Here is a 12,517-nt window from a genome sequence, read left to right on the forward strand (position 1 = left end):
ACGGCACCCTGGGGAGCCCCTCTCTGTGGGAGCATACTGGCCAGTGAGAGGCTACCGGTGGCAGAAGGCGGTCTCATAGATAGCCAGGTCCTAAGCCATGGAGCGCTCTAAAGATGGTAACCAAGGCCAAACTTGGCACAGAGTCACAAACAGTTTTTTCAAATCTTGAATTGGCCAGATAAACTAATTGCTTCCTGCAAAAGCTCATGTCCTGTTTGCATCTCTTTTATGTCTTATGGGAGGGGCCAATCATCTCCAAGCCTTACTCCCAAGTCAACCCTGTTTCCTTAATTGTTCCTGTCTCCTGGCAGCTCTACACATGCGCACACTGGGAACAGGCTCAAGCTGTTCTTCTCGCTGATGTCAGACTCCGAAGACTCCAGACGCAGCAAAGAACCACCAGATGGCCTTGCCCCCCTCTCTGCCTCCGACTCAGAGCCATCGTCCGAGCCTTCCCCAGACTCCAGGACTGGCCCACGTTTCTCCCCAACCTCCTCACTGTCCAAATCTGCTGCCAGCTCTGCTGACTGCTGGCGGGCCACAACAGTTTGGTGGGCAGGGGAAAAAAAGTCCTGTAGATCCCCAGAGCCTGAAGCATGAAAGCTTTGAATATGACAACCACCATTAAAGAGCCACGGTGGTGCAGTGGTTAGAATGCAGTACTGCAGGCTACTTCGGCTGACTGATGGCTGCCTGCAATTTGGCAGTTCAATTCTCACTGGCTCAACATTAACTTAATTAACATTAAGAGCCGAGGTGGCGCAGTGGTTAGAGTGCAGTACTGCAGCTACTTCAGCTGACTGCTAGTTCAGCAGATCAGCAGATCAAATCTCACCGGCTCAAGGTTGACTCAGCCTTCCATCCTTCCGAGGTGGGTAAAATGAGGACCAGATTATTGGGGGCAATATGCTATTTAGTATACTGTCGATTGTTGTAAGCCGCCCAGAGTCCTTGGAGAGTGGGCGGCATAGAAATATGAATAATAAATAAATAATAATAAACTCAGCCTTCCACCCTTCCAAGGTTGGTAAAATGAGGACGTAGATTGTTGGGGGCAATATGTTGACTCTGTAAACCACTTAGAGAGGGCTGTAAAAGCACTGTGAAGCGGTACATGATGTGTCTCTTAAACACGGGGTTAAAAAAAGAACATGTAAAAAACAATAAGAGCCTTGGTAGTACAGTGGTCTAAAGCCCCCTGTTATTAAGACTAGCTGCCTGCAATTACTGCAGGTTCGAATCTCGCCAAGGCTCAAGGTTGACTCAGCCTTCCATCCTTTCTAAGGTAGGTAAATTGAGGACCCAGTTGTGGGGGCAATAAGCTGACTTTATATAAATATATGAAAGAATGAAGGCTATTGCTTAGCGCATTGTAAGCCGCCCTGAGTCTCCGGAGAAGGGCGGCATATAAATCAAATAAAAAAAAAATTGCAGTAAAACAGAGGTTAACAAGAGAGAGATCACTTCTTTGTGGAAAAGTCTAGAACAGACCTAGACATTTTACAACCCTCAGGCCACATCTGGCGCTTCAGTTGTCCTCTCTGGCCCACAGTGTAGGCCGTGGCGGGGAGTGGGACAGCAGAACTGTGGCAGCAGTGGGTGGGTCAGTGGTGGAGGCCCTCCACAACAGTCCCAGTTTCTGACGTGGGCCCTTGTGAAAATTAATTGCCAACCCCTGGTCTAGAAGGTTGACAGATACCAACTGTTCTTCAAGTAGAAGTTTCCATTCCTTTTATGGATCAAACCAAAACGGATAGACATCCTGAATTTCATACCTGGTTTCCCTTTTCTCCTCTTGGACCAGGCAAACCAGGTGGGCCTGGGAGACCAGCTTCACCCTAAAAGAGAACATAATATTCTTAGAGTTGTAGAAAATTCAACTGATTTGAAATTTCAGTTTGATCACACACACCCCAAATGTAACCATTCAAGAGCTTTATTACTCTGTGGATTAAATGCAGTGAATCAGATTGGGTGCCCCTGAATTGATTCAGCGATTTGACAAACGTATGTGTGTGTGGTCACACATCCTACACACAACTCAAGTCATTGTGGTTCTGGCATGATTTACCCAGCCTACTTGATAACTTCTGCCAAGGTTTCATTTCATTTTTAGCATCCAATATGGGTCACACAAATATGCTTTTGAGGCCCTATGCATGTATCCTCTTAATCTTTCCAATTGAGATGGCTGCCAGCACTGCTGTAGATACACTGTTGACTGCTGGTTGTTTTGGAAGGATTTTTGCTTCAATAAAATGACCACTTAGAAACAGCATCATAAGTGAGGAATAGTGGTTACAGTTATAGGACTAAGACAAGGAAAATCCAAGTTGTCCACGTAACAATTTCAAGGAGAAACTTGAGCCACTTACTCAGTGTCAGTTCAACTTTTTCCATAGAGTGTTATTGTGATTATATAATAAAGGGGAGGGGTGGGCTTCAAAAATTTTAGCAAGGGGTTCTCTGCCCGGTTGCTGGGTGGGCGTGGCTATGATGGGCATGGCCTAGTTGGCCTCCTGCACCACGGTGGGGGGTGGCATTTTTGCCCTCCCTGGGCTCTGGAGGCTTTCCTCGAGCCTCCGGGAGGGCAAAAATGGCCTCCTCAGGCTCCGGATGCCCTCTGGAGGCTGGAAACTGGCCCATTTCTGGTCTTCCTGAACTTCCGGTGGGCCCGTTTTTCACCCTCCCCAAGCCTCCACGCACACCCTGCACTTACCTGTATCCAAAATGGGCTGCGTGGGGACTCCTGGGAGGGAAGGGGGGAGGTGGGGGAGGGAGGCAGGAGTGGGATTTGGGGGTTCTCCGAACTACGCATAATCTTAGCTAGAGGTTCTCCCAAACCCCTGCGAACCCCCAGCAGGCCACCCCTGATAAAGGAAAATTTCCATGTAAGCTACCTTGAGCATTCAGAAGCAAAGTCGTTATCAATCTAACAAATAACAAATTACCCTTATAGGCTTAGACTACTTTGGCATGAACAATACTTACCATTTCCCCGACTATGCCAGATGGTCCTGGGGGGCCTGATTCACCCTGAAAAATAGCAAAATAATTTGTTTTCCAAGGTTTTTGTTTTATTTTCTAAACTTTTACATATCAATCTCCAAAACTAAAGTATGAACAAGAAAGCAAATATATATATATATATATATATATATATATATATATATATATATATATATATATTCATTCATTCTTACTTTTTCGTAGGTTTTATGTGTGTTTTTCTTTTAGCCAGGTTTTTCCTACGTAACCAAAAATCTTGTAGAAAAATCTTGGTTACGTAGGAAAAACCTGGCTAAAAGAAAAACATATATATATGTATCTATGTATCTATGTATCTATGTATGTGTACGTATATGTATATGTATATGTATATGTATATGTATACGTATATGTATATGTATATATTTTCCCCCTCTGGTGAAGGAAGAACCTATTGCAGATATTTAAATCTCTTTCAAACAAGGATTTGTGAAGAACACTATGTGGGTATTTATTAAGCACATAGAAAGATGTATTATATTAAACATATGTCATTAAATATTCTTGGTAGTTATTTAAGTCATTCTCTGCCTGCTTGAAAATATTTATTTTCTGGGTGACTTACAATGCAATAAAAACATAAACATAAAACTGTAGAAAGTCAGCAGACACCCCTCCCAGAAGAATGAAATAGTTTGGGAAATATTATAAAGGCAAAATATTATATTTTCCCCAAAGGGAGAAATGGAGAAACGTGTTTTTTTAGAGGCAGGAAACAGCCCCAGTCTCCCAGCCCCAAGCAGAAACTGAGGAGCCACCTTTTAGAAATGCAGATTTGGGTAACCCATTCAAGACAGGATATTTTGAAACTCCCTGCAGCAAAGTCTGAACAAAGGCAGAAGGGTAGGATTAGCCCCTCACTCAAGATCCAACACAGGACAAAGCCATTAAGCCACAATAGGAATTGCCCAACACCCTTTCAGAACACAAGGCCCTTCATTGCACCACCTCAGAGCAGTCCAAACTTCAACCAAACCTGGGAGCTCAGACAAACACCTAGGATTTGCAATTCCTAACAATTTAAAACAAGAATTTTAAATTGTTAGGAAAAAAAAGTTAAAGCAATGAAAAGAAAAAAATACCTTTACCCTGGGTTTGCCTGGCCAGCAGAACAGGGTGAAGAGAATTGTGTTCAATTTTTTTTCCTTCCCTCTCTGTACCTTTAAGAACAGCCCAAGGTTATGAGGGAATATTTTAAATACATTTACAGGAACAAATTCATTCTTGCATTTACTGTATGTATTTAAGTGGTTTTATCTGTCTATTTAACATCTGCAATGTTAATGTTTTTTCCAAACTCTGCCTGCAAGCTATCTATCCACCCCCACTCCACCTCTCCATCACTTATCCTCCAACAATGCCTTTTCTGGGAGGACACCCACAAAGAGGGGAGGAGACCCTGTTCTCATATCTTTCAGCCCCGCACAGACAACTCTGCAACCTTTGGAAGAAGATCACACTGACCCAGATGTTGCCTCCAGAAGAGAACCTCCATCCATTTGAGCCAGGGAGTTGGGTTTGGATCCAGTCATTTACCAAAAAAGTCATCACAGCAACCAGAATGGAGCAGATCTTCCCAAGCCTGACTGACCAGCCTTACCACCAAGCCAAGCCTAATGCCACCCAGCAGACATGAAAGAGAGGACCCTGAGATGGACCAGTGAAGACTAAAGACTCTTTCAATCCTCAGAAGACAGCTGGAAAGACTATGGGGGAAGGGCAGAAATTCATTGTAAGGTTTTCTTTCTTGTCTCATTTATGTTGTAATCAGTTAAATGGATTCATGGAGGGATGGCATTTGGGAGTGGTTGGCACAGCAAATTCGGAACACCTTGGACTTCTATCTGGTGGGAGGGAAATTTGTCCAGGATGTTTGTATTGTCTGTCTTGTAGAAGTAGCTGTGCACACGCACCCCCCCCCCCCTCAGAATCAGAATGAGGCTATCCCCTTCACCTACCTCCACACAAAACTTCTCCTAGGCTGGTTTTTGCTCTGTGGTACTAAGACCCAAGCAGTCATACCTCTCTGCCAATTCCATGGGGGAGGGGGCATGCCCCTCAGGCAATTTCCTCACTGAAGAGGTAGCAGAAAAGAGATCTCCAAACCCCAAAACCTGATTGTGACTCACAAATGTTACTGCCCAGTTGCCCAGTAAGGCAAAATATGTTGCACTGGTGATCTCAGTAGGAATTACATGGCTCATTGTGCACAATTTAAACAATATTAATAGCCTGAATTGCACACTGGCTAACTGCAATTTGGCTTTACAAACCCTGGATGCACTAAACCAAGAGCTAAGGCAGGTTCAGGAAGCAACCCTTGAAAATGGGCAGCCAATAGTTATTTCCTAAAGCAAAGCCTCACAGAAACTGACATCAAACTTCTGAAAATAATTGGCATAGAGAATTGGTAAATTTCTTTCCAGAATTTTTGCCCTGGCTGCCAGACCTTCATGGTTGAAAGTTTTCCTTTTGGGAACCACTGAAGGGATACTTTTCTGCTGCCTCTATCAATGCATTCCCCTTTGCAATTAAAAAAAAATGTGTGTCTGGAAAAAAAAAAGCTTTTAAAAAAATAAAATTAAAAGCACCCATCAAGTCTCCCTGATCAGATCAAGTCCTAATCTTGGGCCAGAAAAAGCATGTCACCCACACTTATATGGCCCAAAGTGGGCATTGTAGGAAATCAGCAGCCCCCACCCCTGCAGAAGAATGAAATAGTTTGGGAAATATTAAAAAGGCAGAATATTATATTTTCCCCAAAGGGAGAAATGGAGAAACGTGTTTTTTTTTTAGAGGCAGGAAACAGCCCCAGTCTCCCAGCCCCAAACAGAAACTGAGGAGGCCACCTTTTAGAAATACAGATTTGGTAATCCATTCAAGACAGGATATTTTGAAACTCCCTGCAGCAAAGTCTGAACAAAGGCAGAATGGTAGGAGTAGCCCTCACTCAAGATCCAGCATAGTACAAAGCCATTAAACCACAATAGGAATTGCCCAACACCATTTCAGAACACAAGGCCCTTCATTGCATCATCCCCAGAGCAGTCCAAACTTCAATAGAATACATGTTCTTGCACAGGAACAGGAAGCTCAAGAGCGAAGCCCGAAGAAAGTATAAAAAACCCTCACTCAAGATCCAACATAGTACAAAGCCATTAAACCACAATAGGAATTGCCCAACACCCTTTCAGAACACAAGGCCCTTCATTGCATCATCCCCAGAGCAGCCCAAACTTCAACAGAATACATGTTCTTGCACAGGAACAGGAAGCTCAAGAGCGAAGCCCAAAGAAGGTATAAAAAACCCCACCTCAACTCCATTTTGTCAGCTGCCCAGAACCACAAACCCATGTGATTCTGCTTCATCAATAAACCATCTTTCCAATCAGCCTCCATGTTTCCAGTGTCTTTCTCCCAGCTTGGAACTGAACCAGGTGGATATTTCTTCCAGCAAAACCATTACGTTTAATATGAATTAGATCAATCCAGGAATTAGATGTGGGATCTTCTTTCCTACCCCAGCAGCCACCTCTAGTATTTACCCATTTACAATATTTCTCATATCTTATAAGAAACAAATTTTCTTTTATTTTTCTACCTTGGAGCCTGCTTTACCAACTTCTCCCCTTTCCCCTTGTTCTCCCTGTAAAAAAAAACATAGAAGAAAATTAGCCAAAAAGAAAGGACAATGTGAAATACAATTGTTGAATAAGGACAGAATTAAATGTTTCCAAGAACGCCTGGGGTCCCCAAAAATAGAGGATGTCCAGAGTTTTACTGAAAATGGCTTTCTCGCAATTTCCATTTATCAGCCCTAGCTCTTCCTTCTAAGTAAATGAAGAAACATAAATTTTGCTTTATTAAATTCAAGTACGGAAAAGGGTGGAAGAATAGGGGCTGACATGTTTTACACATGCAAATGTGGACGTTACTTTATTTGTGCAAGGAAATGCTGCACGCACCAATCTGTGCAAACAATTTACACAACACCTCTATATTTGATGTCCTGCAGAGTACCTTCCAGTGTTCTGCCCAAGCTCCAGATTCCCAAGGATTGTGAGACATACCAACAGTCCTTATCAAAGTTATAACGTACCAAGAATAAACAAAGTCCAGCAAAGGTTGGCAACCAGCCCAGAAAACAAGATACGATAAGACACCCACTCTCCAAAATGCTCTGTAATAATTACACGTTGTTTCCAGCAAGAAATTACTAACTGCGTGTGACTTAAACAGGCTAAGGGAATGGCCAATTATCCTCAAACTTTACTCTCAAGGAGACCTCCTCCTCCTCCTGAGTAGCCACTCCTGCCTTTTGGCAACCCTGCATGCTCGAGCATTGAGGAGAGGCTCCTCCACTTCACTCTCTCCACTGGAAGGAGCCTCTGGAGGTTCTGAAGGCCCTGGCTGAGTCTCTGCCTCTGGCACCACATCCTCTTCAGCCTCCTCGCTGTCCGACTCAAGCACCGGCTGCACAGGCTGCTGGCACGACACCACACCAGCCTCCTTGTCGTCGGGATCAGCCACGATCTGGGCAGGCCGCTGGCAGGCCACAACATCCAGATATTTGAAGCACCTATAATGGCTTCTGGATTTTTTTCCCCCCTTTTCCAATATACTTATTTTGGAATCAATAAGCCACCACATTTCAGCCACTAGCCACTGAATTTAGGCAGAAATTCATCATGAATCTTAGTACCAAGTAAAGAAGCAAGAAACTTAATGACTGTTTGGAAGTATCAGACATGGAATGGTTTATTTAAGCCTTTCCAGCAATAAGATCAGGAAAGATTTGCCCCTATGTTTACTTACTTTTGAGCCTGGAAGACCAGGTAAACCATCTTGACCAGATTTTCCAGGTAAACCCTAATGAAAAAAAAGAAAAGAAAAACAAACCATGCACATTAATTTCTGGGTTCAGATATGCCTGGTTTTAATTTCCTGACCGTTAGAACAATTCGCCTGATACACCAGTTGCGTCCCTTTCTGGACCGGGATGCCCTGCGCACGGTCACTCATGCCCTCGTCACGTCCCGTCTGGACTACTGTAATGCTCTCTACATGGGGCTCCCCTTGAAGAGTGCTCGGAGGCTCCAACTGGTCCAGAATGCGGCCGCGCAGGTGGTTATGGGGGCGCCTCAGCGCACCCACGTAACAGCCCTCCTGCGCGAGCTGCACTGGCTCCCGGTAGTCTTCTGAGTGCGATTCAAGGTGTTGGTCACCACCTTTAAAGCACTCCATGGCTTAGGACCGGGGTATATATGAGACCGCCTGCTGCCAGCAACAGCCTCCCACCAGCCAATACGCTCTCACAGAGAGGGGCTCCTCAGGGTGCTGTCGGCCAGACAATGCTGACTGGTGACAAGCCAGGGGGAGACCCTTCTCTGTGGGGGCACCTGCCCTCTGGAATGAGCTGCCCCTGGAGATTTGTCTCATCCCTGACCTGCATACCTTTCGCCGCGCTTGAAGATCCTCTTGTTCCAACAAGCCGGCCTGGCCTAATACGAATTTTAGAATGGGTATATGTGTGTTTTAATCTATGGGCCAAATTTTTATATATTCAATTTTAAATTGTTTTAAATTTTGTATATTTATATGTGTTTTAATATGGCTGTACACCGCCCTGAGTCCTTCGGGAGAAGGGCGGTATAGAAATCTAATAAATCCTAAATCCTAAATCCTAATTAAACAGTGGAATAGTTTGCCTCCAGAAACTTCGGGTGCCCATCCCTGGAGGTTTATAAAAAGAGACTGGATAGTCATTTGTCCGAATGGTATAAAATCTCTTGCTTAAGCAGGGGGTTGGACTAGAAGATCTCCAAGGTCCCTTTACTGGTTATTCTGTAAAGCTTCAGTTCCGATACAGGATATGGTTTAAAAATGGTTCAATCAAGTTTGTGTTTAAATCAAATTAGGTGAATTAGGATAGATTTGTTAATTGACAAATTTCTGCACATGTGAAAGCATTCTTTTTAGTGAATCACAGGGAGGATTTGAACAAAAACATTTGCGCCTAGCTGACCATTTGAATCAATCTGGGATAATTTATTAATTTCTACTCTAGTGTCACCACACAGGTTTCAAATGACATGGCAAATGATTGTGAAGCCTTCCATCATTCCACAAAATTGACTGAAAAACAATTTGAGAACCACACAGCTCATTTGAAGGATGACAACCGATGCATTAAGGCCAAGGTTGGGAAAGGTGAGACTCTGTCTCAGAGATTTGCTGATGCAGCGCTAGAAATTTATCTCATGTTTGGAGAAAAGGAACCAAGACTAAGAACATATCTGAGGGAAGAAACCTCAAGGAGCTCAACAGGTTTGCTATATGAGTAACTATGGTCATGAACACCTTTTAAAACAATTCTAGCGAGCAATCTCAGAATTGGCCACAAGATGCCAGCAATGGCAAAGAAAAGGATCTCAAGGCGCGCTGGAAACTTTGAAAGAATTAAAAATAGTTACTGAAGTTCAGTGAAAACTATAGATCAGTGTTGGCTAACCTTTTTGCCATCACGTGCCAAAAGTGGGGGGGAGCGCAGGGGGGGGCACCTATAATTCTATGTGCCCTGCCCCCCGATGCATGTGCACACGTCTCCCCCATGCTCCCCCATTTTTGGCACGTGAAGGCATATTGGGCCCGGTAGACCTGTTTTTCACTCTCTCCAGGCTCCAGAGCCTTTTTAGGAGCCAGGGGAGGGCGAAAATGGCCTTCCTCATCCCCTCCTGAGGCCCTCCAGAGGCTGGAAATGGCCTGTTTGCCGACTTGTGGGCCCAGAAGGCTCGAAAATCAGTGTGCCAGAGCTGAGCTTGCGTGCCCACCAATATGGCTACGTGTGCCACCTGTGGCACGCGTGCCATAGGTTCGCCATCACGGCTATAGATATTTATGATCCACTTAATATGCAGGTTGCTACATCTTGATTTATGGAATCACAAGGGCTGTATTTTTATTTCATTAAGGCAGTAATTCCCAATCTTGTGGACTTGTTAAAATTAAGGGCCAGTGCACTCCGACAACTTCATAAGGTTTATCAGTTAAAGTTTTATAGAATTCTTTATTAGAATAGAATAGAATTCTTTACTGGCCAAGTGTGATTGGACACACAAGGAATTTGTCTTGGTGCATACGCTCTCAGGGTACATAAAAGATACATTCATAAGGTACAACACTTAACGATAGTCATAGGGTACAAATAAGCAATCAGGAAACAATATCAATATAAGTTGTAAGGATACAAGCAACAAAATAAATGATCTAGATGGGGGGATAGAAAGGAGCATATCAGATTTCCAGATGACAGCAAGTTATGGGGAATTGTTAACACATTGGAAGATAGACTGAAATCTCTGAGGGATCTTTACAGACTCAATAATTGAGCCCTAGCCAATAAGATGCAATTCAGTAGTGAGAAAAGTAAGGTCTTGCACTTTTCCTGCCCTTAGGCAGGAAAAACTAAATGCACAGATACAGAATAGGCAGTACCTGGCTCAATAATAGTAACTGTGAGAGGGAGCTAGGTGTAATATTGGGCAACCACTTAAGTATGAACCAGCAGTGTGCTGCAGCTGCCAAAAAGGCCAATACATCAGTAGAGGGATTGCATCAAGATCACAAGAAGTGATAATATTGCTTTGTACTGCACTGCTGAGACCACACTTGGAATATTGTGTCCAATTCTGGTCACCAGGATAAAAGAATGCCGAGACTCTAGAAAGAGTACAACAAAGATGATAAGGGGTCTGGAGCAGTGGTGGAATTCAAAAAAAATTACTACAGGTTCTGTGGGCATGGCTTAGTGGACATGGTGGGGCTTGGTGGGCGTGGCTTGGTGGGCGGTGGCAGGGGAAGGATACTGCAAAATCTCCATTCCCACCCCACTTCCGGAGAAGGATACTGCAAAATCCCCATTCCCTCCCCACTCCTGGGGGAAGGATATTGCAAAATTTCCATTCCCTCACCATTCCAGGGGAAGGATATTGCAAAATCCCCATTCCCTCCCCACTCCTGGGGGAAGGATATTGCAATATCTCCATTCCCACCTCACTCTGGGGCCAGCCAGAGGTGGTATTTGCCGGTTCTCCCAACTACTCAAAATTTCCGCTACCGGTTCTCCAGAACCTGTCAGAACCTGCTGAATAGCACCCCTGGTCTGGAGGCTAAATTGTACAATGAACAATTAAGGTATGAACTAGGTATGTTTATTATTTATTTATTTATTTTATAAAATTTGTATGCCGCCCTATCTCCAAGGACTCAGGGCAGCTCACAACGACAATCGACCAAGCGACTATTAAAAACAACAATATACACCAAAAATAAAAAGTTTGGCCTAACAAAGGGAATAATTAGGGGTGATAAGCTGTGTTCCAGTACTTGAAGAGCTGTCACAGAGAAGGGAGGGCTGACTTATTCTCCAGAGCATTTGAAAGTAGAACCAGAAGCTAAAGAGTGATCCAGCCAGGAACTAAGGAGAAATTTCCTGACAGTGGAATTAATCAGAGTCATAAGTAAGGATTGGCAGCATATGGGCTGATGCTAGCAAATGATAATTGGACTTAACCATTATCTGACTTTATCTTTGACTGTTACTCTTTTAAATTACCTGAATACCTTTAAAAATATTGTTTTTAAAGGTATTAAGATAATTTAAAAGAGTAACAATCGGGATTCCCTGTGCACAGTCACTCACGCCCTCGTCACCTCTCGCCTTGACTACTGCAACACTCTCTACACGGGGCTCCCCTTGAAGAGCACCCGGAGGCTCCAACTGGTCCAGAATGCAGCAGCGCGGGTAGTGACGGGAGCAGCATGGCGCTCCCTTGTAACACCGCTCCTGCGCAAGCTGCACTGGTTCCCAGTGGTCTTCCGGGTGCGCTTCAAGGTGCTGGTTATCACCTTTAAAGCGCTCCATGGCATCGGGCCTAGCTATCTTCGAGACCGCCTGCTGCTACCGACGACCTCCCATCGACCCGTGCGCTCCCACAGAGAGGGCCTCCTCAGGGTGCCATCAGCCAAACAATGTAGGCTGGTGACCCCCAGGGGGAGGGCCTTCTCTGTGGGGGCACCTACCCTCTGGAATCAGTTGCCCCCAGAGATAAGGAGAATCCAAGACCTCAGTGCCTTCCGCCGTGCCCTTAAAACCCACTTTTTCCAGCAAGCCGGGCTGGCTTAAGAAGAAATTTTTAAATGTTTTAATTGGTTTGTGATTTTTTAATTTTGGGGCCAAATTTATATATATTTTAATTGTTTTTAATATTTGTATTTTATGTTTTTAATTCTGGCTGTACACCGCCCTGAGTCCTCAGGGAGAAGGGTGTTATATAAATTGGAAATTAAAAAAAAACAAAAACAATCAAAGTGTCAGGTTTTGAAGCCATATTAGGCCGGAAGCTTCCATGCTGCCACCTTCTCATGTGTGGGAAAGTAGGAGGGGGGATTTAGTAGATGGGTTGTCTTT

At 44.2% G+C, this 12,517-nt stretch overlaps 1 protein-coding gene across 1 annotated transcript in view; it reads right to left on the minus strand.

Moving 5' to 3' along the window:
- COL22A1 (collagen type XXII alpha 1 chain) overlaps positions 1–12,517 on the minus strand; it is a 273,483-nt gene that overhangs the window by 96,818 nt on the left and 164,148 nt on the right. The window contains exons 27-30 of the mRNA XM_060681819.2: positions 7,864–7,917; positions 6,650–6,694; positions 2,992–3,036; positions 1,776–1,838 (exon numbers count right to left, since the gene is read on the minus strand). Coding sequence (XP_060537802.2) covers positions 1,776–1,838; positions 2,992–3,036; positions 6,650–6,694; positions 7,864–7,917 — 207 coding nt within the window. The remainder of the gene's footprint in view (positions 1–1,775; positions 1,839–2,991; positions 3,037–6,649; positions 6,695–7,863; positions 7,918–12,517) is intronic.

The sequence above is a fragment of the Pantherophis guttatus genome, chromosome 3 (assembly GCF_059756535.1).
Source record: "Pantherophis guttatus breed Tessera chromosome 3, ASM5975653v1, whole genome shotgun sequence".
Classification (NCBI taxonomy): domain Eukaryota; kingdom Metazoa; phylum Chordata; class Lepidosauria; order Squamata; family Colubridae; genus Pantherophis; species Pantherophis guttatus.